This window comes from Corapipo altera, unplaced genomic scaffold (assembly GCF_003945725.1).
Source record: "Corapipo altera isolate COAL_440 unplaced genomic scaffold, ASM394572v1 45, whole genome shotgun sequence".
NCBI lineage: Eukaryota > Metazoa > Chordata > Aves > Passeriformes > Pipridae > Corapipo > Corapipo altera.
Window position 1 is genome coordinate 12,849,694 of NW_020884877.1, and position 27,214 is coordinate 12,876,907.

General features: G+C 43.1%; 2 protein-coding genes across 3 annotated transcripts in view; both read left to right on the forward strand.

The window, feature by feature from the left end:
• CHN1 (chimerin 1) overlaps positions 1–3,834 on the forward strand; it is a 97,590-nt gene extending 93,756 nt beyond the window's left edge. Inside the window, exons 11-13 of the mRNA XM_027636655.1 lie at positions 40–177; positions 1,174–1,279; positions 2,908–3,834. Coding sequence (XP_027492456.1) covers positions 40–177; positions 1,174–1,279; positions 2,908–3,079 — 416 coding nt within the window. The 3' untranslated portion in view covers positions 3,080–3,834. The remainder of the gene's footprint in view (positions 1–39; positions 178–1,173; positions 1,280–2,907) is intronic.
• Positions 3,835–17,061: 13,227 nt separating this feature from the next.
• Positions 17,062–26,313, forward strand: CHRNA1 (cholinergic receptor nicotinic alpha 1 subunit). 2 transcript variants are annotated; one of them, XM_027637481.1, is made up of 9 exons: positions 17,062–17,179; positions 19,050–19,195; positions 19,365–19,409; positions 19,846–19,955; positions 20,198–20,393; positions 20,997–21,234; positions 22,361–22,584; positions 23,878–24,117; positions 26,037–26,313. In XM_027637481.1, exons 1-9 carry the CDS (start codon positions 17,119–17,121, stop codon positions 26,166–26,168), a joined length of 1,392 nt encoding a protein of 463 aa, XP_027493282.1. In that variant the 5' UTR covers positions 17,062–17,118; the 3' UTR covers positions 26,169–26,313. The 2 variants fall into 2 exon arrangements, with proteins under 2 accessions (XP_027493282.1, XP_027493283.1); XM_027637482.1 differs by having other exon boundaries at positions 17,079–17,183.
• The last annotated feature ends 901 nt before the right edge of the window (positions 26,314–27,214 follow it).

Genomic DNA, 27,214 nt, shown 5'->3' on the forward strand with positions numbered 1-27,214 from the left:
CATTTCCAAGGCTTTAATGTCAGTGCCTTCTCCACACAGATGGAGAAAAAGCTGATATTTCTGTGAATATGTATGAAGATATCAATATTATCACTGGTGCACTTAAACTGTACTTCAGGGATTTGCCAATTCCACTCATCACGTATGATGCCTACCCAAAGTTTATAGAGTCTGCAAGTAAGTATAACACATTTTGCTCCTGCTTTTCATTCTCCTTTTCTTCTCCTTTTTGTACTGTACTGTCCTATTAATTTAATAGCTGTTCTATCAGCTCTTATCCTGCATGCCCTATTTAGTAAGGATTGCAGGAGTAGATATGCACTGCACACTACGATCTGACTGTGTGATGCTACATGATTATGGTTACATTCTTCTTTGCCTTTGTCACCAGGAATGCTTCCTTTTAATCACACGTGGATTACATCACTTGTGCGCCTTGCATGAATCCCTGGTACTTGACAGTGTTATTTAAAGTCTGTTGGGTGTATGTTGCCAAAAAGAAGGTGATTTATGGAAATGTTTAGAAATAAGATGTCGTTTGTTTCTGGAGTTGTCCATTTTGAGTGTTTTCATAACCTGATAAGCACTCATCCTAAGGCCACCTTTGGGTCTGGCTTTGCAGAAAGTGGGTCTGCAAGCACAGCAGTAAGCCCAGCTGGAACAGCTCTCCCGAACATCCTGGCTGCCTGAAGCATCTCTGCAATGTAGTAGTCACACCAGCCACACCTGGAAAGGTGTGAAGTAGCCGTGGGTAGAAAACAAGGGCTGGATGCTGGCCTTACTGCTCCTCTGGAGAAGGTTCTTTCCAAGTAGTATGGAGACAGCCAAAGGCACAGATGGCAAAGTTCCCAGTACCTTGTGCTCTCCCAGAGTTGCACCTGTAGATTATTTGTGCAAAAATAGTCCAGTCAGCAAGGATTGCTGGAGGAATTTTTTTAGTAGGCTGCAGGGAATCTTTCAGTGGAGTGCAGTTTGCTTTGGGGAGTTTTCTTTGTCCAAAACTAGTCACGTCCTGATGGTGCTCTGAGCACCATTTTGGGCAGGCAAATCCTCTGCTATGAGTAATCCAGCAGAGCTGTGAGACCCTGTCTTCTGTGCAGGCGACCAGTTGTTGCCTTTCTGTGTGTGAATTCTGGCTGTTCATGTGGTGACAGTTGAGCATCTGTGTTTCAGAAACCACCGATCCGGATGAACAGCTGGAAATTCTCCATGAGGCGTTGAAGCTGCTGCCGCCTGCACACTGTGAAACATTACGATATCTCATGGCACATCTGAAGAGGTAGGTGGAATAGCTGGAAAGAACTCTTAAGCCAAACTCATTTTTAGCAATCAGTCCATGTTAGCACCTCCCGAAAAGTCTGGTCAAGGCCCACCAAATCCTTGAGAGGGATTGTGGCAGGGAGTGGTAGTGTGCACAACAGCAAATACTCATACACGGGGGTTTACCTGTCTTAAAGCACTTGAAGGAAGTAAGTAAAAAAACTCCACAGTGTTGAAACACAAAAATCATCTGCCTAACAAATATGTTCTATATTTAAGGTTACAGTGAATATTTACAGTAAAAAAGCCATTTGTACCTCTGGGAGTGATAAGTCACTCCCTGGTCAAGAGACTAATACAGCTTAATGTTTATAGACTGGTGTCTTTTTCTGCTAAATCTCATCTACCCTTGAGATTCCTGATACCCTAAAAAGCATGGCAGGCACTAGGCTTGAGCTGATTAGGCAAAGTGTTAATTGGACCTCCAGCCACGTGTCCAGTGAGCTCTGCCTCAGCACTTTGGAGCCTCTTGTTCTACCTGCCACCTTCTCAAAACTGTAGGAGCATAAGTTCTATGTGAGGTTTCTCCTGCTCCCCAAGACGTGATTGAAGTTGGTTAGTAGGCTGAAAAATTGTTAAAGAGAGTCTGACAGATGAATATCCAGTACAACAGCACAGGTTCTATTTCATTCAGGAAAGCAGGGGGAAAAAAATTGATGTGGCATGTTAGAGTATCCATTTTAGTTTCTCAAGTAACATGAACTTATTATCAATATTAAGAATCATTCCTTTTCCTTAGAAAAATACTTTATTTTAAGCTCTCTTCTGCTTTTTTCTTTTTGTAGTTCTTCTGCAAGTAGGAATATGTTGACTCTGCTGAGTGCCTCAGGCAAAATTCAGCTACTGCGTTTCTGCCTGATTTGTCCATTTATTTCAATGACATTTCTAACAAGTGTTTTAGAATGGACACAGAGATGAGAGACATGCGAACAAAAAACCCACACCTTTACAGCTTGTGAAGTGTGAAATAAATTTTTCCTGTTCAAGAGTAGCTGTTGCTGCTCTATTTAGCAAGTTCCTTTTGCGCATCGTATTTCTGATATAGGTGAATGATAAGGCAGAAGGGTGAGAAAACTCAGTCTTTTTAAACTTTTTAATTCTTTTCCTAAAAGAAGCTGTGAGCTGTTGTCTTGCTGCTGAATTCAAGTAATCAGACACAGCTCCTTTATTTGGAGTACTTACAGACTGGAGACACAGCAGCTTGGTAATATCATCTGACTTTTTAAATAAAAGTTAAGGCAGAAAAGGGAAAATGGAAGAAAAACCTTGAGATTTTATTTTTTGTATACCAAAGGATTTGTTCATGCAATGCAAGTGAGTACAGTCTGTGTGCATGGCAGGAGGACAGAGACACTGACTCACCACAAACCCACCCAGCATTTGCTTTCACTCAGTTCTGAGTGTTTCACCTGACACTCCCATATGTGACCTGCTGGAAATGGCGATCTCTCCTTGGGGAAGGGCACACATTCCTTTCCATGGGAAAAGGTGCACATTTCTGTCCGGTTTTCTCGGTTTTCAAGCGTATATAGGCATAGTTTGGCACAAAAGAAATGTGAAAATCACTATCTTTTTTTTTTTTAACAGAGTAACACTCCATGAAAAGGAAAATCTGATGAGTGCAGAGAACCTGGGCATAGTTTTTGGACCAACTCTTATGAGAGCGCCAGAGCTGGATGCGATGGCGGCATTGAATGACATCCGTTATCAGAGACTTGTGGTGGAGATGCTTATAAAAAATGAAGACATTTTATTTTGAATATTTTGGGGGTTTTGTAATAAAAAAGGAAGCAACAGTGTTCTATGGATGAAGGAATATTTTAAAGTCATTTAATGGCTCTTGTCACTGAATTCCATATTTGCTAGAGCTTTTGGTGTATTCAGGATAAAAATGAAGGAACTCTTTGTCATTTCTGTAGTGCCATTCAACTGATGTTGAAAAAGGTTAACACATACTTTCCAGTACTAGTAATCATGGGTGTTTATCATGGTAAAATAAAAAACAAAAAGCCTAAAGCTAGTGCATGATTTGCTCCCTGTTCTCCCTGTTCTGGTGAGACTCATTCCATGAAGAAAACAACTGAACTGGTGCAGCATCTTTGTTCTGGATAGTTTGTGGTTGTAATTCAGCATGTTTCTCCGTGTAAACCTGTTGTGAATTTGCTTTTTTGTTCTATGTAATTGGTTTCTGATACTAAAAAAAAGGCCAACTTATGTGAAATGGAGCCTCTGGCTATTTATTGACGTTTTATATTATTCTCTTCTACTTTTGGGACTGATTTCTTCTTGGGTTTCTTTCCATTTTTTCATCGTATAGTAATTTGTTTTTATCAGAAACAAAGTTGTACTTTAAATGTTACTTTAAGTAATTCTCAATTATGTTTATGGTGGTTGCAGTGAAATCTGCAATGCTGAACAGTGTTCTTTTATTATTATTGCTATTTCAATTGTAATTTTGTATTTTTATCTGGCATGCATATGTTAATTTATTAAATTTTGCTTTTAGAACTCTAACATTAAGCCATTTATTTTTACTTAATGAACATATTTCAAAAATACCACTTGTTTCATTTTTTACATTGGCACTTTAATCCTGAACAACCTCTGACTTTAAAGCAGTGAGTTAGACTTTTACCAGTCTTGACAAGACCATTCTGATCTAAATACTTTGGAGCCTGACACTTTGCTAAGGTTCCCACAAATTCCTTGCTGCTATGAAAAATCCTTTCTTCATTGTCCAAGATGCCTTTCAAAAATGCTTCAAAACTCTTAAATAAACCAAAAAAGTATTGTCAAACCATCTACTACTTCATATTTTATATGTATTGTTATGATTACCTATATGAACTGGAATTGCAGTTTACAATTACACAATTGTAGCTGCCCAGAGTAGAGAGATACACCAGCGAATTTCAAATGCAGATACACCCCAGAACACTTGTTTTGTACTTCAAACATTCAGCTCTGGTGCAAACACTCAGCCTGCCCTGCAAACATCATCTGGATCAGGAGGAGAAGGACAAGGAATAATCCCCTAGAGATCACACCCAGCTCTGTGTAATAAAGCTGTTAGTAATAAAGTGTCTCCCTGCATTCCCCTTCCTGCATGCCTTGCTAGGAGAGGAAAGAAGAGAAAGTGGCTCTTCTGCAGGTCCCCTGGAAGTGGGGAATGAAGGATCCCAGGAAGAAAAGGGTGAAGCTGGAGCTGTACACTGGTAAGCATGTGGGAAATGCTGCTCTGAGCTGGGGCCTGCTGGGGAGGCAGAGTGGAGGAGATTTTGAGAGAATCTAAAGTGTCAGGGTTTTTTTTTCCAAGCTTATGTAGTACTAAAAGTGACTTGCTGTTACAACTCCTGTATTAATTAGCGCATTACCACTTTATTTATCCCAGTCAACTGACACAGAGGGAAGACTTTGTCTCCAACCGTAGCCTTGCCTTCCCCCCAGCCCAAAAAGTGGCCCGTATGCCTCTCAGTCACATCTGCCTTGCACTCTCCTGCAGCCAAACATTCATGCTACCTTGTTCCAAGCCAACATACTGTTGCCTTGATAGTATGTGATGCATTTCCTCACTCCTGTTTTGCCTAATGGTCCTGCATATCCTGCTCCTCAGACCCTCCATCACTCCTGCCTTCCTTCAGGATGCCTCACTGTAGCTGACCCTTTGCAATGTCCTGTCACTGCAATCAGCTCTCAATTCCTTGGCATGGCAGCACTCTAATATTATTGGGTCTGTGATCAGGAGATGGGATTTTTTTTCCTAAATGATGCTGGTGGGGTTTTGCATGCACATGTTGCACTGCAGCATTTGCATTACCTGTTATGTGCTTGTCCTGACACCCAGTACCATCACAGCCAGCTGTGGCAGAAGTATCCTCTTCCCAAAGCACTCAGCAGTAGCTGACACGGGGCAGGGGCAGAGAAGGGCATGGCTCTGCCACAGTAGCTCTAGCTGTGTGGTGGCACTGTCTGCCCTCAGCTTATCTGAGCAAAAGGCATCTGCTGTTCTCCAGCACTGTGGAAGCAAACCTGAACTAGGTATCCGTAGTCCCACTTCTAAATTCTATGTAGTAAATGGCAGTAATTAAGATAATTACCACTTCTTCTGGTGTGAAGTATCCGTCTGAGTGCAACAGCAGGCAGGTGCTGCTGATGGTAAGAGCTACTCCCCTTGCTTTGCTAAAGGTGCTTTCAGCTGCATTTAGAAGTAGCAATGGCCACTGAGAGGTGCGAAGCTGGATCAGAGAGAAAACACCCAAAAGAGTAAGCACAGATTTGCTCTGGGGATAGTCAATGCACGTGGGGCAAACAAGGTTTATTAGCTACTACCAAGCACCCATCTTCTGCTGGAGATGACTTCTTTCAAGCAGAGTTTAACAAGGAATTATAATAGTGGAAGTTCCCACAGGAAAGGAGAAAGTCTAGATAGGAATCCACTGCTGGGGGAGGGGGGTGTAACCAAACCAAACACCAAAGCAAGGGTGCACAACTCCCCCACACCCAAAAGTAAACAAAAACACCCACCAAAAACCCAGCTCAAGAAATGTAACTTCTCCTCGAAGCCTGTACATTCCTGCCCTAATGAGCAGTAGGTGCAGGAGCTCAGGGATCAGGGAGCCAGTCCCTGCTGTGATTAGCACACTTCATCAGAATGTGAGACTCAGGGAAAATGGGCTGTGAAGGAAACTTCATCCCAAGTAATGATAAAGCTTCAGAATGTGTTTGACACCAAATAATCTCAGTATTCAACTAATGAAGGCTGGCACTGTCTGCTAACCACCCTGCTCACCCCATGTGGAACAGAACTGCCCCCACAGAGTGCACGTCTCTTGGGTTCAAATATATGGGTCCTGCTGTGTTAGGGGCAGGAATGTGGAATTGAGGACCCCAACAATTAATGAAGTACTTACTTGACTTGGAATCACAGGAATCAATATCCAGTGAGTATGTTTTTATTCTCATGAAGTGTGTAGGCAAAGCCTCCATTTTAATCTTGTTTTTGTTACTGTTGGAATGAAACTGATCTTTCCTGATGGGTAATCATTAAAGCAGGTAGTACAGAAATAAATGTTGTCTTTGCAGTGAATTTGATACTTCTTTTTGCTAAACAGGAAGATATTTCCCATGGGCATATAGGCAATTACATGATTTAAGTTTCATTTATTCAATTTTTTAATTAAACATGGAAATTTGGTATTTTTACTATTTGTATTAGTTAAGTGACAATACAACAAATAATCTAGGTCATAAGAAGCAAAGGCTATCACTAAGTTGAATTGTTCTCCAAAGGAATTTATTTCCATGATAAATATGTGTTGTCTCCAGTGCCAAGGGATAGGTGTGGGCAGCTCAGGGCAAGGCTGGACGGAGGAACCAACTCACTGGCAACATCTTATCACCAGGGCAGTTGGCTCAGTGAAAAAGATGAGAAAGCAGGAATTAAATTGTGGCAAGCTTCTTCCTTGGACTTCTAAGGAAGAAATGAAGGGCACTGGCAAGACACATGAGTTGGCAGCAGTCAAGGAATTTGCACAGACCATGAGGGAAAGGAAGTCCTCAACAAGGATAAAGAAAGGCAAAAGTAGTAAAAATTATGGAGGTAGTGAGTAAGTGTTAAAATGTATGTCTAAAAAAATTAAATATCAGAAATATTGGAGGGGGAAAGCTATATTGGACAGTGTTTGGGGACATAATTAGGAGCTTTAGGATAAAAAGGGGGAAAAGGGAAGAAATTTTGCAGCAATTTCAGGAAAATATCCCAGCACTGAATTAATCCAGTGGTTCAGCACAAGGTTGACTGGGCCAGGCCTCTGCAACTCCATGCAAAAGATGTCCCAGCTGGCAGCAGGCTGGCACAGAGTGCCTTGGTTCTGGGCTCCCTCCCTGTGAGCCCACAGAGTGAGTGGCAGCCTGGCATGTAGCAGCACACCAGACCCGCTCTGCACGGCATGTGTGCTCCATGGACCTGGTCTGTGTGCAGGGCTTCTTTCCTGGATGGGGCCACATCTGCCTCCAGCTCCCCACTGGAGGGCTGTGTCACTGTCCCCATTTCAGACTGCAGAGCAGAGGGAAAATGCTGTGTGCTGAGGCTGTAGGAAGGGAACCTTTAGTGAGGCTTTAGGAGACCTCTGCGATGAGAGAAGCGAGCTGCCTTTTGGAACATGAACTTCTGCTAATGTCAGGTTAGCTGACAGGATGGAAAAGCCTGTTAATTATGATTTTATGCAATACCAAACTTTTCCTGTCCTTCCCCCTCCAATGGCAAAGGAAGAAAAAAAGGCTTCTAAAAGGCATATATGATATACTTGCTCTGTTCCTGACCTAATTTTTGCATGCTGATGAATGTTCTGCAATGTTTTTATTATAGCTATAATTATATCGCAATAAGGAGAAAAAAACATTTAGTGAACCTAGCAATCATGGGTTTCTTTTTTAGTCATGCAAAATTACTGCTTAGCAACTACACCTCAGCCCTAGAAAGCTTATGTAATGCATGAGGAGGAGAGTTAGGACATGTGTTCTGGTTTAAAGCGACTGCTGAGCAAACCATGTAAGGCAAGAGTGCCTTCTGCTTTGGCCACTCCTGCTAGCAGGAGTGTGCCTGACAGTGGGGCATGAGAAGTTGGTTGAGGGGCTTGGTACTGTACCTCCAGCAGACCTCCCCAGGATGTCCTCTCTGCAGCACTGGGCTGATTGTCACTGTGAGCTCTGCCTCCAACTGTGAGCTGAATCCCAGGACCCCAGACTGATGTGCTGAGAGGAGGAAGCCTTACGTATGCATTGAGGGGTCCAACTCTCCTTCAGTTCTTAGCACACTCTTCATCTGCCTTGCTTGTGGACATTTGGGGTTATATATATATATATGTTTGGAGAACACTCCAGAGCCCTTGCATAAACTGATCAGTTCTTCATACCGACCTGATTGTCTCTCTCCATGATGTGAGTCACACCACAGAGATACTCTTCTTGATGTTGCCTTCTATATTTCAGTTTGGACAGCATGGTTCAATTAAATTATCTGATGTCTGTTGCTGGTTTCATAGTCAGAATAGCATTTTTATTTCTTTGATCTCTTCTAAGAGTGGTGTCAGTAAGCTGCTAAAAGAACTTGGTTAAAGGCTTTTAGTTAGGTGTCCTCTCCTATTTTATATGTATTCTGTCTCAAGGACATATGTAGCTCCTTACATTACTCAGGTCTTTATCAGTACTCTGCCTTGGTGGATTGGAGCAAATGGTTCTTAGGCCTCTGGGAGCCTTTGATTAATGTATTTCCTGAGGCAATTAGGCATTGTTTTGAAAAATACATTTGGCAGCCAACATGGATTTATTTTCAAGCACTGTGTTGCCTGTAATTTTTGTTTCTTCCTATCAAGCCTAGAGATTGAATGCTAAGCTTCTTCTCTCTGCCTCTTTTTTTTTTTTTTTAGTCTTATTACTAACTGTGTCACTAATGCAAATAGGATTGTCTAAACTGTTAAAATTACTCATTTTGTAGATTAATATTCTTAAAGTGGTGTATCCTAAAGCTTGCTTGAAGGATCACTCACTAAACTCAAAAGAACTCATGTTTTCCAGCATTGTGATGCTGGACATATGCTGTTTGTACCATACAACACCTCTCACATGACATCTTCCACTATACTGCTGTACACTGAGATTGCTGTAAGGTGACTTGTCCTGCACCATGGTGGTGGTGTCTAGGATACCTCACAAAAAGAGAGGTTCAAAGCCCAGCTGAGCATTTTTATTAAAAGTAGGCAGAGGCAAATAATGAAATACACATGAAGGGGGGCTGTTGCAAGGTGAGTTGCACTGACACTTGCACTGACACTTGCAAATCACAGAAAACTGTGAACTTCTCCTGGAAGTACTTCCCCAGTCCACACATAATCTTGTCTTATGAAGAAAAAGCATATTTTCCAGTTTTGTTACAGTACAGCAGATACACTGTTTTTAAATTTTGTTAAAAACCCCTAAACCCCAATAATCTATGTGCAGCAATCCAGAGGCTCACTCTTCTTAATAATTTCAAATATGGTACAATGCTGAGTCCCTACAGCTCCTTTGTGCCTTCTCATTGGAGGAAGAGTTCTGGCCTGCCCATGGCTTACTTTGAAGTTCTCTCTCTGTACCATAAAGGGTTGGTCTGAAGTTACAGCAAAGAGGTGGCTTGTCATTGCCTGGTGAGGATATTGGCAGCACAGGAGGCTAAAGAAAAAGCTGGAGGTACTGCCATGGAAAGTGTGGACTGGCTTGTTTTGTGATCTGTGTCCATCCTTGGTTTGGAAATCTCTCCCAGCTTCAGGAGGGATCTGACATTCTCCCTCTCTTGCACTGGTGGGAGAAAACCCCCCACTTATGTTCCCTTTTTCATCTACCTTTTTCATCTGCGGCTCTGATGTCAGGGTTAGCCTCATTCCTAAGGCATTGTGTCAGTTTGCTAATAGCGTTAGTTAAGAATGAGGCTCTTGGTGCTGTCATAACCTTTCTGGAGAGCCAGCAGTCAGTGAGCAGCCTTACCAATACTCATCCCAGTACATCAACAGTGACCTACAATTGCAGGGGCCACAGAAAGAGAAGAAAGGAAAGATATTGTAAAGTTTTCAGAATTGATTATATAAAGTAGCCACAAAAACTGACCCCGGAAGATAGTCATATGGAATATTCTCTTCTTAATGAAGACAGTATGGTTGGGCTGGATGTTGTAATGGAATAATGTGTATCACATGGACACTGCTAAGCTGCTCACACCATGAAGCCACTTGCCATGCTGCACTGTAAGCTTTTATGTGTGAACGCAGGCTGTGTGCAAACTCCAGGGCTGTGTGACAAGTCAGCATAGATATGCCTTTTGTCTGCTAGGAGGATGAATTTCACAATTAGGCTAATCTGGAGACTAGGCTTTGTTAAGAATCATTAAACTGGAACTCTCTGTTCCAATGCCAGTTTCTCTTAAGCGGTTGTTCCTCTGGCTCCTGCATGGCTTGGGTTACATTCACATTGCTCCCCTCGCTGTGCTGTGTGTTTACCAAGATATTTCCCAAACTGCCCTGAGTGTGTTGTTTTGAATTCATGCCAAATCCCAAATATTGGTGAACAGGGAAACCTGGAATTTGGTTTCATGTGCAATTCCAAGTACAAAGTCCTGGGGCTGTCAGAGGAGTGGGAATCAGCCCCTGACTCTTGCCCGGCGTGCAGTCCCACCCACATGTGCCTCACCACTGCCAGCCCCCACCCCTCCTGCAGCGACCCAGTTATCACTTGGAAGGTGTTTCTGGAGTTTAGGGTATATATTTTTTTCTGTTTTATCAGTTATAAACACAAACTTGTAAGTTCCCTATTGTCCAACACAAGAGGAACATGGTAAAGATCTTACAGCCTGCCAAGAAGGCAAAATAAACTTTGTATGACAGGTGAGAGCTACACACCAGAAGTCAGTATTTTCCAGTAATTACCAAGAAAATGCTGTGTATGCTGGCAAATATCCCAGTGTAAGCAATAAAAGTGAGTATTTGCCGTGAGGTCAGTCCTGGGTAAAGCACACATCAACAAATCCAAGTGTGTCATGCACAGGAATAGAAATCTGTCCCTGGGAGCTAATGGACAGCATGGTTAGAGGGTGGCGTTTCCTGCTTTAAAATGCTGTGATGGCTCAGGTAGCACAGTGAGGTAGATGCTGACTTTCTAAAAGCAAACACTACAGCCCCAGGTGAGAGGGATGCATCACAGAGATCTGTGTTAAGTGTTTTCTGGGATCAGTGAGGGCTTATGGAGGGGAAGCACCATGTGTGAAGGGAGAGCACTCTGCCACTCAACCTACTAGCAGAATTAAAAATAAACTTGTTTCTATGTGTTTATCCAGATAATACTGGCAATGACAGAACCTGCACCTCAAAGCTAGATGTCATGAGGTTCTCGCAGGGTTACAGACGTGTTTTCAGGATCACAAAAGTTTATCCTAGTTGCACTTACTGCAGGTGTGATGTGGGGTGGTTTAGAATGTCTGCCTCTCACCACAGTGCAGGCATCCCAGGGGGAGCAGATGACATCCAGATGGATGTTTGTGCTCTCATCCTGTAGCTGGGGTTATGTGGGGAATGTGCTGTGGGGTGCTCCATGTTACAGAAGTTAATTGCCTTTATTTCGGAGTGATGACATTGCGAAAGGGTTGTAGTCAATTATATCCTTGTGGGCCAGCACTCATAGAACAGCCTGTGTCATTTAATCCATGTAGCAGTTTTTAAGCATTAAAACATACTTCCCACATTGCCAGCTCTTCTTTCCACTGACTGTTTAGTGGAGCACCTCTCAAAATGTCTTCAGGAAAACTCTGAGCTGTGTACTACTGGCTAAAACATGTCAGACCTCATGGGAGCTGAACAAGTAGTTTGCTTTCATGTAAAGCTAAACTTGAACAGTCTGCTCTGCAGTTAGTCCAATGGAGAATCATCTGCCTTTAGGAACAGATAGGTAGGTGTATTTGAGCAGCTAAATGTTAGCATCCAGGGAAATATTTCAGGCTAAATGCTGCCTGTGGTCCCACTCATGAAAGCCACTGTATGAAACGGGGAAGGGATATGATACATGCATTTCCAGAAGCCAGGCAATGCCAGGCTCCACTTACTCTGCTGGTAGTAGCTCCACTATATACTTACAAATAGCATCAGAATGTGCACCCAAAAATATAATATGATGATATAATGCCACCTCCAGAGGCAGACACTGCCAGGATAACATAGCACTCGGATGCCTAACAGTCATTTAAACACTGCCTTGGATGTCTCCACTGTCAGGATGTGCTGGCAGTGGCCACCTAGTTCCCAGCTTTGACATACAGGTATCTTCTCTGCCTAGTTTTACTATCAGCTGCCAGACTTTTGTGCTTTGTGGAGTTTTCTGCATCTGCAGAGAGAATTCATGGCTGGTGATTGCAGAGGAAGTTCAGAACAGGTAGCATTAATGATCTGTGCCAGGCTAAGTACATTTTTTAGCTTGAGCTGCTGAAAAAGGGCAGAACCTTTAATAAATATAGGTGCCACCTACCTGCGTCTGAGAATGAATGAGATTTTCCTGACCACAGAAGCAGAGTATTTCAGGAGTCCTGCTGTGCAGGAAAGTCTACCAGAGGAGATAGACCAGCAAAGCTGTTCCTTTGCTGTCCCCATCACTCTAGCATGGTTCATACAAGCTGCTATGCTGACAGAGTGGCCCACAGGAGCAGGGCAGAGCAAATCTCACAGCTAATGGACTTGTCCTCTTTTGTTGTCTTGTTTGGCTTTCCAGTATGACCCACCAAGATCCCAGAGACAAGCCTTTTAATCAGATTGGGGCTCTAGAAGCAATTGTGTCAGGGATGACAGCTGGGGTTGAATACGCCACTGCTCTTTTCAGCAACTTTATTCAGCTCCAGGGCTGGTTTCCTGGAGTGTCCATAACAAAAAGGCCATGTGAAGCTCTAGCCTGCTTACCAATTCCTTGGACATTTTGTGACTGCTCAGCTTGTGTCTGTCTGTCACCTCTCCTGATTGTGTTTGCAGTTATTTCTGTCTCCATTCTCACTGCTGCACCTGCCTTGCCCAAAATGGTTAAAGGAGTCTCTGTTGTCAGTGTCATTTTTGTCTGAGAAGCATGACCATGAGGGCTGGCATGGGGAGCAGTGTTTCTTCTCACCTGCAATAAGTTAGCGGTTTTGCAACTGATCTAACTATGTCTTTCGTGATTGTGGTTTCTCTGTCTGACTGCCGACCTCTTTCTTGTTCTTTCTTTCCAGACTCAAGTTCTTTTTTTCAGAAGCATCCTTCAGATTAGATGTATGCACCATATCTATGCTGTAACTTGCAATCTTTGTAACTACACAGGTTAAGACCACTGCTTTTGAGCAAGTTTTTGGTATTTCCAATTCCTTTGGTGGTGTAAAAGGAAACAAACAAAATGTATGCTGAAACCAAATTTGCTACAAATATCCATGGGGATGAAATATAATGTATGCTGAAACCAAATTTGCTACAAATATCCATGGGGATGAAATATATTTGTGAGTTGGTGGAGGTGTGTCTAGGTATGGAAAACTGTAACTTTCTTGATTTGAGGAATTTAATCCTATTTATCAGTACCTACTGATGTGTATATTAATGCTCAGTATATTCTTATGGGCACTGGAATGAACGGGGAAGTGCAGTCCTTCAGCATCTCAAGACTGTCGCTAATTCCTTGAATTAATTTCTTCTAGAAACTATGTCCTCCCGCTGTTTTCTCTGGCCGGGGACTGTGCGGTGTTGCTCCCGAAGGCCACCGTGTGCCCGCTCATCCCCTCAGCCAGCTGTTGCCATCTGGCGGCCATCGAGCCGAGCCGCCGGGCTTCCAGAGGGGAATGTGTGCCATGATGACTGTAACCAGGGGCAGTCTGGGAACAAACACATGGCAAACTTACAGATACTTGTCTAACCATCTGCCTTCTCTTGTCCAGTGCTGCCATAATTTACTGTCACCAGCAGTGCCGTTTTTCTGATACAAAAATGTATTAAAAAAGTATATACTGCATTGGAAAGCTAACTCCCCTAAATGAACAGTGCTGTTATTTTTCAGCTTTTGTTCCTTTAATTTCCCTGATGTACTATCTAATCTCTCTCTGTTCTTTTTACTGCTTTTGCTTCTGCTTCACATCACCCCCACCCTCTCACAGGCCGTGTCGTCCGCGTATCTGTTGGAGCCTCTGGTACTGGCTCTCTTCTATCGGGCATTGCCTTTATGCACACAATCCCTTGACCAAAATTTCAGTTAAAATCTTGTATTCCTCACTCTGTCAAAAGCATTAGGGTATTCTGCTCGCTTGCACTGTGTCTGTACGATATCGCCCTGCCAAAGAGACCTACCTGTAGGAGCACTTATTCAGGACCAACTTCCTCTGGGCAGGAGCAGTCTTGCAGCACTTGTTCCTCGTAAATAGATGGAAGGAACAATGCCCTAAATTCAGCAAGCAGTGAGTTCTACTGCTTTCCAATCAATCTGAACAAGGCTGGTCTGCCGTTAGCATGGTAGGTAATGGGTTTGTCTGAGAGCTGGTGAGGGGGCTCAAAAAAAGAAGCCAGAAAGCATGGAGTCAAGATAGATATAAAAAGGGGGGGAATTGCGTGAGAATAAAACGTTTGTCAAAAAATTCTCTGAATACTCTGAAGGCAAAAAACCCTCCCATCCTAGCAATGGATCAAATTCAGGCACTGAGTGTAGCTTGTTCCCTCCCCTTGCTTTTTCACCTCGGTCATATGGGTCACATTCCCCCATTAACAACAAACAGCATTCACTTCTCTGTCCATATTTAACCACAGTAGGTCAGGTTGCCTTGATTTTTTTGGGAGGGAAAAGGCCTCATGCCTCTGCCAGGGAACATTCCTTGCAGCCAGGCTGCTGCTCCCTAAAGGCCTTCTCCAAATACCTGCTTCTTCCTCTTCCAGCACAAGCTCTGACTTCCAGCCAGTGAGGGGTGCCTGGCTCCCAGGCTGGGAGTGCTCAGCTCAGCTACACAAGAAATAACCCCTTGCTAAAGCTGTAGATTTTTTAGGACCTCTACAAACTCTGCACCCTGCTGACTCCCAAGAGCTAGACCTTTTTGGGGGGAGGGGGACAGAAACTTACGTAACCCAAGAGCTATAATTTGCCAGAGTGTGGTAACACTCTTCTCCATCTGTTTCAAAGTGAACCTGCCAGCCCTGCCTGGGGTGGGCAGGAATGCTTTGAGAGACCCCGAACGGATCCGGAGGGCCATGGTCGGCATTCCAGCAATGCCTCCATGCAATTGTATCTTTGCTATTCACGGCAGCTGCCTGGCCTGGGATAAAGGCTGGAAGCAGTCAGACGCTGGTTTGAAATAAGATAGCTGCAACAATGGGAGCTGCTGTCAGGGAGTTAGCTAGGAAGAAGGCCAGAGCTATGTAGATGGAGAGTTTTTACTGGAGGATAAATGTAAATGCAGAGGCTGAATGCTGATTTAGTGGAGGTGAGTGGGTGAGGGAGACTGATTAAAAATAATAATAATAATAAAGGCATCCAGCGTGAAACACCAAACCAACTGGTAGCCAGCACAAAGGCTACCCAGCAGAAACAGAAAATGCATCTGGTGTCACCCAGAGGCAAAGCTAAGAAAGGTTTTTGCTAGCAATGTTTTCTGGAAAAGGGAATTTGGTACAGTGTGTAAGAGTGGTTGTGGCAGGTGATCCAGTGCCATGTCCTGTCTTTACATGATAGGTGCCTAGGGAAAATACAAGAACAGCATAAGCATTAGGCAATATATCCCCAGGGCACTACTGCAGCCACCTGGGACTTGTGATTCTGGGACTTCTGTGACAGACTTCTTAGAATGACTGGGGGTTGTACTTAATAGTATGAAATTGATTTATCAAACTATTTTTTCTGAATACAGACAAACCTCTGACAACCAGACACTCCTGTGGCACCATACTCCACTGCAGCCATGCTGTGTGAAGGAGAGTCTTGGTTAAGCCTGACAACTCTAAGTTTCCCTCAATTGCCTCTACTTTTTTGCCTGGGGACAGCTAGTGAATTCGAATCTGCCTTCTCCAGACCATTTGGTATTTTACAGACTCTACTAAAGCTCTCTCTCTGGCTTCTCTTTCAGGCTGCTGGTTCATACTATCTATCTGTTCCAGGTACAGAAGCCAGTTTGTACTGTGGATGTTGTCACTTTCTCCTGGGCCTTTTCCAAGTCTTTTAAAACCAGAGGACTGGAACTGCAAAGAACACTCAGGTCATCATGGATTTTCGGCATCATTCATATTTGCTTCATCTTTTTTCCTAGGAACTGCTGGACACTTCACAAGACTATCTCTCTCAAGATTTTGTTCCTGAGTGATATTGGTGAGCTCAGAGTAGACAGTCATACATATATATAAGATAGATAGATAGACAGACAATTCTTCGTAGTTTCTTATTTTTTTTTGTTAACCTGAATAACTGATTGTTATTACCAAACACACCGCTTTTCACTGCTTTTCCAGGTGATTTATGGCAATAAAGAGCAAGCACTTGAATGCCCTACAGGAATCCACTGGATCTACCTGCTGTCAAAACCACCAGCTGTGTTCCTACCATTTGACTTCATGAGTTCAGTAAGTATATGGATGGTGGGGTGGGGAGAGAGGGTGTCCCTCTTGCTTCGGGTTACTAAGGTTAGTTAACAGCTTTCAAGGTGGGGACTCTACTAGGTTCCTTCTGAAAATTCCAGTAGATTCAAGGAGACGGATCTCTCTTCAATGTATTTGTTCACTTCTTCGAAGATTTCCCATCTGTCTGTAAGGCCAAGTGAGCAGCCTCATCCCAGCATGTCGTCTATATGCTGTTGGGGGTGTATCAGAAATAAATGACTGTGATCTCTTTTCTCTCAGAGAAAAAAAATCCTAAATCTGGTAATGCTCTGTTCAAAAGGGTGACACACAACTTTGGGTCTTCAGCCCAGAAAGTTTCTGAGGTCTCACTAAGATGTTCAGTTACTTACAGATAATTCTTTCTTAGCTTCATTTGTGGATTTATTTGTTTATTAAGTCACAGATCACACTGCCACTTAGAAAAAATGACCTTTTGTAAACTGCAGAAGATACTTGACTGGTGAAACACACTGTGCTCCCATTTCCAACCCAGTGGTGCAGTGGCCCTCAGCTGTCATTCCCAAAACAGGTGCTGTAAATCAATACCCTGGTAGTTATATTTTGGCAGCACCCTGGGAGGAGGCAGCACAGCCCTCCTCTGAACAGACCTTAAAGGTGCTTTGTGCGTGCCTTCATCTGTATGACTGTAGCAAGAGGGAGCTGGGATGATGAAGGTCCATCACATACTCCTCCTCATCTCTGCAGGTAAAGGTGTTCCAGCCTTGAAAGGGGTCATCTCCTTCCTGAATGTGTGGGACCAGGGCTTTGCATATACATCAGAATGAGTGAATATGTGTTCTGGGAGCAGCCTGTCCTACTGATAAAGTTTTATGAACACACCAAATAATTTAAAGGAGAGCTTTGGAGTGCATTAGCAATTCAGATATTTGTAATTTCAGGCACCAGATATTTCGAATTGAGATTCTAGGTTTAATTGTTTTTCTGGTTTTGCATTTAATTGCTCCAATCTACCCTAGTGCTACATGTATTTCAAAATACATGAAAGGATCTATGTAGCACAGCTTGGAATGTAAAAAGTTTTTACAAGAAATTTCATTATGTTGTGGAATGACTGATAAAGAGGTCGAACTGATTTGCAGCTGCATGTGTTGTACCAAGATAATTCTTTTTAAACTGTCTCTTAAAAGAATGACTATTTTGTGATCCTAAAAATTTTTTACTGAATTCAAGCACTATGCTAAATTCCTACCGAGGCACACCAGAAGGGGGCAATTTTAATCGGATTAATGAAGCATAGCAAAGAGTTTGAATTAGATGTGATGTTGTGATCATAACTTAAAAATTGAAAGATGACTCTTGCCACCATAGCCCAGCCTTTCTGGCAGGGGAAAAAAGCAGTGCGAGTCTGTGACAGGCTTTTCTCATTGGCATCCAAGTATTTTAATATAATCTCATGGCAGGACAAGGCCAAGACAGAATCCTTGGAAGTCTCAGCTATATAAAAGCTGATGAAAAGTCAGTTAGGAAACAAGGGGAAATCTTGGCTTAGGTTGGAGTCAGCACCAAAATTCTTATTGACTTCAATGGTCCAGGATTCAACTGAGAGGGGGAGGCAAGGGTGGGATCTGCCAGAAATGCTTGCAGCAAGGATCAACTGTTCTGTTCCCTCTCACTACGTTTAGGAGAGGATACATACAAAAACATCCCCAAGCAGCCCTTCCCTTTGCTTTACTACCCTGTAACAGTGAAGCAGCTACAAGCTGAGCACATCATGTAACTGTGTGTTCTGCCACAGGGTCTCTCGAAATGAGGTCCGTCTGTTTTTCTGTGCCCTTGCTCCTCGGGAGGGCAGTGCCATGCACAGATACTATGAGGGTTCCACTGCAACAGAACTGCTCCCTGCCATTTTCACTTGTGACGTTTTTCTTACAAGGGCTCTTTGACACAGCACTGCCAAGTCACACTGAGCAGCCTGTGGGCAGAGCTGTCTACACATAGGTTGAGACCTCCCATGAGGAGAAAGAAATAGAGCCCAGATAGTGAATGATTTTTCTTCTCTCACCACCTGCACAACCTGAGCAACTCCCATCGGTGAGAGGAGTTCTTGTTCTGCTCAGATTGCAGATGCAAGGAGTCTGGGTGGTGATTTCATCTCAACGACTGATGTGTTGCCCCTCTCCTTTAATGTTACTGTCACAGGCAAGTCTGCGGAATTGAAGGTGGAGAAGACAACATTAGAAATCCCTGATATTGTGTATTCTCTCTGCTTAACTGTCCACAGTTATTGCATGTCAGCACAGTTGCAGGCTGGAAAATCCTGGAGGAGATTTCTAATGCTCAGTCTGGTGTCCACAATCCTGGCTATTTGGTTTTGTTCATCTCCTGGTTGGAGGCTGTTGTTGCCTCCAACCCCTAAGCTGTACCCAAATCAGATAGGCAGTTACCCCCACTGATGGCATTTGCAGTGCACATAGTGCATGTCTGAAACGAGGAGTCCCCCACAGCAGCAGCTTGGTGTTGTCAGTATTTCCTCCATGCCCACCTCAGACTGACGGTGCTGTAGCCTGTTTCCTGCCCCGTCTCACTGGTGCCACCCCTGCTGTTCTGCAGCTGGGCTGGCCCTGTGCTATGAACACGAGACTCGCCTTGTTGAGGACTTGTTCAGGGACTACAACAAGGTGGTGCGCCCAGTGGAGGACCATCGGGATGCTGTCGTCGTCACCGTCGGGCTGCAGCTCATCCAGCTGATTAGTGTGGTACGGTATGAACGTGTGGTACATGTTGATCAGCTGGCTTATGTGACAGTGCCAAACAGTGGGTTTTCTTTCTAAGGAAACAATTTTTCTCTTTTAATTCTGTTTGCTGTTACTGCCTTCTTTTTTTTATTTTTTATTTTCTTCCTTCTTTTCTTTCTTTTTTTTTAAGGATGAAGTAAATCAGATTGTGACAACTAATGTACGCCTGAAACAGGTAACTCTAAATATTCTCAACCATTTCATCTAATTCAAATAAACACACTGGACACAGCCGGGAATTAATTACTCTGCCATACTTTCAGGGGCAATTTGGACAGGTGGGGTCAGCTAGCAAAGCATTTCTTCTTTCTAGGGTCTCAAGAATAAAATGCTCTGGACACTAAGAGTCTTAAGAAAAATGTTTTGCACTGTATTTCAAATAGTAGGCTTCTAATATATTTATCTTTTGTACTATTTACTTTTTTTTTTTTTAATAAGTTCCTTAAACCAAAATTTAAATTAATGAAAAAATGAGCTGGGGCTCCCACTCCCGTATATTTATGCTTACCTGCACATCCTGAAGCAAGGGAGGTGTTGTTTCTAGGAAGTATTAAAACTATCCCCAGAAGTGCTAGAAGAGGTTTTCAGGGACTGAAATCTTCCCTCTTTAGCAATGGATAGACGTCAACCTGAAGTGGAATCCAGACGACTATGGTGGTGTGAAAAAAATCCGCATCCCTTCGGATGATATCTGGCGGCCAGACCTTGTTCTTTACAACAAGTAAGGAGTGCCAGCTGCCTGGGGAAGGAGGGTGAGAGGGGGAGCTCTGCCCCATGGCACCACTTTGGTGGGGCAGTTTTCCCATAACATCTGATCCAGTGGGTAGTATTTCTCAGAGCAAGCTTCTCCAGGAGAAGGGACAATGGCACTGGGGGACCAGCTGACCCACAGGCAGAAATCCTTTTGTGACCATGTCAATTATGCTGCCCATATTGCTGTTAATGTCCTTGTTCCTTTTGCAGCGCAGATGGTGATTTTGCCATTGTAAAATACACCAAAGTCCTTCTGGAGCACACAGGTCTGATCACCTGGACACCACCAGCTATTTTTAAGAGTTACTGTGAAATTATAGTCACGCACTTCCCATTTGACGAGCAGAACTGCAGTATGAAGTTGGGAACTTGGACGTATGATGGGACAATGGTTGTTATTAACCCGGTAAGCAAAGAGCTTGTAATTGGGAAAAGCAGTAAAGACCTGAGTATGTTTTTAGGGAAATCTCAGATTTAGAATGGAATATGACCTCGTTTTGACTGGAAAAACAAGCAGGCACTACCTGCAAAATAGAAAAGCCCTTTTCGTAGATCCAGGACAATATTTCCTGGTTTGGCTTCTAAAATTCTGCATGCATATAATTCCTGGGCCCTAACAGCCTCCTACCTGTCTGTCCTCCGTCAGCTTCGCACTGCTCCTTATGGTGCTACCTGTCCTGCCTCTGTTTGTTTCCTTGGGTTTTTTGGGGGGCTGCATTTTCTCCGCTCATGACTTTCCATTGCCAAGGACTCTTTCCCTGGCCCCTCAGGTATGCCTCCTATTTGTAATACTTGTTCAGTCTACTATCCCTAACTGTAAAATATTGAATTGAATGCTGTGTAGAGGCTGATATTCTAAGGCAAAATAACACAGACAAGAGTGGTTTGCTCACAAAAAATCATGAAGTGCCTGAGTTATTTGGATTCCTGTTCCTGAGCCAAATGTGCCAAGTTTTGATTTGGTTCAGAACATCTGGTATTGAGAATTTGTTTGGGATTTTGCTGCCAGGAGAGTGATCGTCCAGATCTGAGTAACTTCATGGAGAGTGGGGAGTGGGTGATGAAGGATTACCGAGGCTGGAAGCACTGGGTTTACTACGCTTGCTGTCCTGATACCCCTTACCTGGACATCACCTACCACTTCCTCATGCAACGCCTGCCTCTCTACTTCATCGTGAATGTCATCATCCCCTGCCTGCTCTTCTCCTTTTTAACAGGGTTAGTTTTTTACCTACCCACAGATTCAGGTACGTAAATTTATTCATTCTACTGCCATAGAAATTGCTCTTCGAACAAATTCCTGAGAAATTCATAGTATTTGAAATCACTAGCCAACCTCAAGGCCAGTGCACACAAAAACTGGACATTTCCACTGAAAGTAATGGCTCTAAATATTCTGCAAAGAAAGGATAAGTGCCAAAAGCTGAAACTATTCATAGAAATAATTTGAGGTGCTTTCTCACAGAAATTGCTGATTAACTATCCAGTTAACTTCTGCAAACCAAAGATTTATCTGGTTAATTTTTATGTTTTGCCATAGATAGGTAGTCAGGGTGTTAGTACATCATGCAGTAAGTGAGCACATGAGGGTGACTGAGGTCCTTCTGCATCGAGTTAGAGCGGAGAGCTTGTTATCTTCTCACACACATTACCTTGTCTGACACAGAGAGTAATCCTGGCCTATTCTGGCCTCCTTTGTCACTGCTGAGCATCTTGTGCTCCCCGCAACCATTTCCTCTGCTTCATTCCTTTTGCCTTTTGTCAGCTTTTCACAGTGCTTGATTTTAGTAAGTCCCTTCTTATGAAAAAATTGATTTTTTTTTTTCAGTGGAATACTTTCTAGAAAGTTGAACTGGATAAAAAAATGTGTGAATAACGTTTTATGGTTCATTTTTGACACCCTACATCCATACTGGGAGATCTCAAACAGCAACTGACCTCTGGTGTCATATGTAATTTTTTGTCTGCTCTCTCAGCCCAGAGCCAGAGAGTAATGCAAGCAAACTCCCAGGAGGTTGTGGAGCAAGTGCTAATTAGGTGCATATACTGCATTGTTGGAAATACACAGCCCTGGCAAGTAATGAAATGCTCTTGGCAAGTAAACTTTTCATATCTCTCACCCACACTTCAGCCCAGCCCTACCTAGTAATTCCCACCTTTGTGCTGGAGTTGATGCTCTGTTAGGCTCTCAGGTTTGTCCAGCCTAGTTACTGTTTTGGATGCCAGCAGAGACCATAGCACTCCAAATGCACACCTGTATTTTTGTGAACAGCTATCATCCACATCCTGGATCTTAAATAAATACTTTCTGTACCGGATGATAGGAGCAGCAAAGGTATTGTCTTTTTTTTGTTTGTTTTGTTTTCGTGGCAGGTGAGAAAATGACTCTCAGCATCTCTGTCCTGCTGTCTTTGACTGTGTTCCTTCTGGTCATTGTGGAGTTGATCCCTTCCACCTCCAGTGCAGTGCCTCTGATAGGCAAATACATGTTGTTTACAATGGTGTTTGTCATCGCTTCAATCATCATCACAGTCATTGTCATCAACACCCACCACCGCTCCCCAAGCACTCACACCATGCCACACTGGGTCAGGAAGGTGAGCTCTATGGCTTTGTATGTTTGCTGGTTTCCACTGAACGCTCCATATATTATTGGCAGGCTTTCTAATAAAAGTCAACAAGAATTGGGGAAGTAAATGCATCATGTTAAATGTCTCTAGGCACAAGAGATGGTGTTTACTACTTAGCTGTGCATAAAGTCAGCAAGACTACTAAAGTGCTCCCGTAAGTAACACAATTGTCCCCTGGGATAGAGTCTTGCAGGGAACAGATATGACAAAACAGGAGCAGCTGAAGGTACAGGGAAAAGAAAATGTCCATCTGGACTCATATTACATTTCCTGGTCTAATTCTCTGTCTGACTGCAAGGCACTGCTGCCTGCCAGTGGCCAGGTCCCTGGCCTGCGTGAGTGCAGAGCACAAAGGCCATTAGGAATACCTGAGTTCAGCATCCTGTTTTGCAAAAGACAGTTTAGCAAAAGCTAAACAATCTTCTCTGTACTTTTCCAGTATACAGCTGCTCTGCAGCCCTTGGTAAGATCCTTGCACAGGAGTCTAAATGGTAACCACAAGATGCAGAAAAAATTGGTTGTCTGTCATTACAAGTTCTTTTCCAGGGAAACAGTACCAAAAATTATCTGATCCATTCAGTAATTCTTGCCCCTCTGAAGTCTGCCTGCGTTCATACTAAACCATGAAATGGAAGGAGATTGTTCTGTGTATCTCTAATTATATAAGGCTACAGCTTATATCAGATCCTTTTGCAGACATATAATCCCTGCAGAAGTGAAATTTCAACAGGCAAACAGAGTATGTGCTTAACATTGCTCTGGCAGCAACCCTCTGTCACTCCAAAGGAATTTATTGTAAGCCTTATATGCATGTATATCAAACATTTGTAATAGGAAAGTCAAATGTAAGTAGCCAAAAGAGGTTCTTTGTAGTCTATTCTTCAAGTCAGACTTGTAAGTAATATGTTTCAAATTAGATGAGATGAACAAAGCTCTGCCAGCTCATGCTAGCTGAGGGTCTGCTCCAGAGCATTGCTTCCCACTTCATGTGTGGATGTTGGGTGTATGGCAGGGGGAAGTGTTTTAAAGAAATGGTGTGGCAGGCCTGCGGGTGACTCCCTCTGCCCCAGGGCAGGAGGCTGACAAAAGCCCCAGTGAAACTGAGGCGTGGGCTGTGACATACTCCGAGAGGGAATCTGTAGCAGATCCAGCATGGGAAGCGATCTGGGAGCGGAGAGACTTGTCTTTGTTCAGCACATAGCTGCATCTGTAACACAGCCCCACAGACCAGAAACTGTCATCTTCCCTCTTTGTTTTCAGATCTTTATTGACACAATCCCAAACGTCATGTTTTTCTCTACAATGAAACGACCATCCAGGGATAAACAAGACAGAAATATTTTTGCAGAAGATATTGATATTTCTGACATTTCTGGGAAGTCAGGCTCTGTGCCTGTCAACTTCTACTCCCCGCTTACCAAAAATCCAGATGTGAAAAATGCTATAGAGGGAATCAAATACATTGCGGAAACGATGAAATCGGACCAAGAAGCCAGTAATGTAAGGCATTTTTTGTGCATGATTCATTTCTAGCTTTCAAATTGCTACATCTTACTTTTTTGGCAAAATATCCCTGCCTTACGAAAACACTTCAAGCCCTGATTTGGCTTTAGCAGTGGACACTCTTCTCCCCTCGATGCAGTCAAAAAGGAGAGACAGACAATTGTCACAGATGGTAATTGAATATTGGCCCCCCAAAATAAGAGGAAGGAAAAAAAGTGTCAGTACTAAGGTCTTCTAAATGTGGTATGTGAAGCCATAGACATGGAGTGTCTGTGAGCAGGAAAGCAGTTTCAAGAACTGTAAGCAAGTTCCAAAACACATTCCTCCCGTCTCCCACTCGGGCATCTTCCCTCTGCGGTAAGCAAGATCCTATTGCTTTTGAAAAACCAGGAAGCAAGCCAAGCTCCAAAAGACTAGTAGTTTTATCTGAGAAGTGTTAAATGTAACTTAAAAATGATAATTCCAATTTTGAAAATGTTTTGTTTTATTCCTGACTGTTACAAGTAGTCCCTCCAAATGAAGCACGTCATGAGCTACTCTGATTACTGACTTTTTCCACATTGCAAGCCAAAGGAAGGATAAAAGCATATAGTCACACATGGCAGTGTTCCCCAGGAAAATCTAGTTCTGCCTCCTTCTAGCACATTTGACACAATTAACCCCTCATTTATTTCAGTTTTCACAGCTCACACAGCTTTTGCAGAGGTAATTCAGTCTTGGTACTTCACCCTTCTAAAGGGTCATAGTCCTTTCCTGTTGGGCTGCAGGCTAGCCTGAAGACAGGGAGAGTTCTCTGAGAAAATAATTTGGCCCGTGCTGTTGAAAAGGAGGCACTTCCTTCCCATGGACAGGATTTACACCAAGGTGTTTGTTCCTGTGACCAAATTCCTGGAGCATGTGGAATGACTCTGGCTGTAGTCTCATGTTCCCCATGACTCCTATGCCTCTCTGCAGATAAAGTGTTATTCTCAGCAGAGCTGGCGTGGCTTCAGCATCCCTTGGCTACACTTTCTCCTAGGCTTACAAGGAGGATCTTCAGGTTACCACCAAGTGCCCCCTTTGGAAGTGGAGCCCAGCTGCTTGTGTTGATATCATTTCCAGGGGGTTTCAAAAGTCAAGTTCCTCAAATGAACTGAAAGCTATGGCTTCTGAAGGCTGTTACTTCATTGTATTCACTTATGAACCACCTCAAGCCAGTACTCATCATCAGCATCCTCTAGATAATTACAACAGCCTCTTTTACTTGTGGGACAACCAAGGCGAAAGTAGAAGGTGCTTTAGGCCAGCACGTGTCACTGCTTAAAGCAGAGTTACAGGGTGGAAATCCTGAGCCCTGCTGTGTACTTCATGCCTCACATTCTGGGTTCCCAGCAAAGGCATGCACTGAAAAGGCAGTCAGTCACAGAGTGAGTGGTTCACAGTGTGCCACAACTGGAAAAAAGACTAAGGAAGCTACCAAGAAGGTTTTACAAGATCTCAGAGTATATACTAGGCAGGGAAAGCAGGGATTAGAGTTAAATTAATGGAAATTGCCTAGATATCCCACGAGAAGGAAAACACAATGGAAAAACCGAAGTCAGTTGGGTCAAACTAAAGTTTTTGCTTTCAACAGTTTAAACTCTGTTTCAAAAGCAACCATTGGCCTAAAAATTAAGCTTTTCAACATTTTTAAAAATTAAATTCATCAGCAAATTGCCAGGGTTTCTGGTCAGTTTAGTGTTGAAACTTCTATTTCGAGGTTGCTTAGGCTTTCTTAACCACTGACCCGCTTTTGAGAAGAAAATTAGTATTTTTTGCATAACAATAATGGAATTTATAGAAGAGCCTTACCATTGTTCAAGACAGCACATTAAAAGAATGCCCATAATAAACATGGCTCTGCAGAGGTTTTACCATCTCCTTTGTTTCTTTCCCAGGCTGCAGAAGAATGGAAGTTTGTTGCGATGGTGCTTGATCATCTTCTCCTCGGCATATTTATGCTAGTTTGTTTTATAGGAACATTAGCTGTATTTGCTGGTCGACTTATTGAATTAAATCAGCAAGGATGAATGTGAGCTGGAAACTATTTGCTACTCTGAACATCTGAAAGCATCATAACTATCAAAATCTGGGCAACCTCTGAAAGTTTCACTGACAGGAATCAGTTCCTGCTGGGAAAGAGCAGGGACAATAAAACGTAAGGCTCCATACTTAGCACTTTTGAGCTGCCGCTCAGTGGTATTTCATTGCCAAAAAGAAACACTTATATTACTGGTAAACTTGAATGGCTGTCAGCCAGGTTTGGATCCATTTTACCATTTATTAAAAATGTTAATGGATTAATAAGACTGTCTGACTTTGTAAGCAAGAGATACAATTCCAGTGAAGTCAATAGCAGTGTAATAAGCTTTAGCTGAGCTGTAAATCTGTATCCAACTTTAGCATTCAAGCTGGTTTCAATATCTGCTCTGTGGCTTTTGTATTGGCAGGGTCACAAATTAGTCCTCTCATAACACTACATGTAACCATCAGAAATATCTCGAACTCCATGCTTAAACACTTGCTTTTCATGCACAAATCTGAACTGACTGACTGTCATACATGACTCTACCTGTAGAAACTCTTGCTGCAGCAAAGAGGAGAGACTTACTTATTCCTTACTGTGGGAAGGATCCAACCTATTCCTAGGATAATCTCCATATTAAACCTACTCTGCTCTTGGAAGGTTGGTTTCCACTCTTCATTTTGAGTGATGAGTAATGTGGGGGCACCTTCAAACTTGGGTGTGTTTACCTTAACACAATTCTCTCTGTTTCCTGAAAACTATCCCCTGCCCTGCTGAAATAAATCGTGAGCATTAACGTCAGACACAGCATCACACAGATCATTCCTCGGGAAGGTGTGGATCTTAGCTGTACTTATATACGACAAAAATGACAGGACACCTCTTCCGAGCAACACAAAAAATTACCCAAACTTTATTCAAAAGTTGAGCAGCAGCTCGCTCTGGTGGCTAAAGCAAAGTAGTGCTGCTTTTGGCCAAGACAGCTGGGGTTAGTAAGCAAGAAGCCTCTGTGTATTTCAATAATACTGTGTGGCAATACTAGCAGTGCTG

What these genes read in the sequence shown, in the direction of transcription:
- CHRNA1 (XM_027637481.1), top strand. Translation starts at nt 17,119, where the DNA reads ATGACTGTAGCAAGAGGGAGCTGGGATGATGAAGGTCCATCACATACT. An exon ending in GACCTTGTTCTTTACAACAA is followed by an intron (nt 19,956 to 20,197) that starts GTAAGGAGTGCC and finishes TTCCTTTTGCAG; the next exon opens with CGCAGATGGTGATTTTGCCA. An exon ending in CAATGGTTGTTATTAACCCG is followed by an intron (nt 20,394 to 20,996) that starts GTAAGCAAAGAG and finishes TTTTGCTGCCAG; the next exon opens with GAGAGTGATCGTCCAGATCT.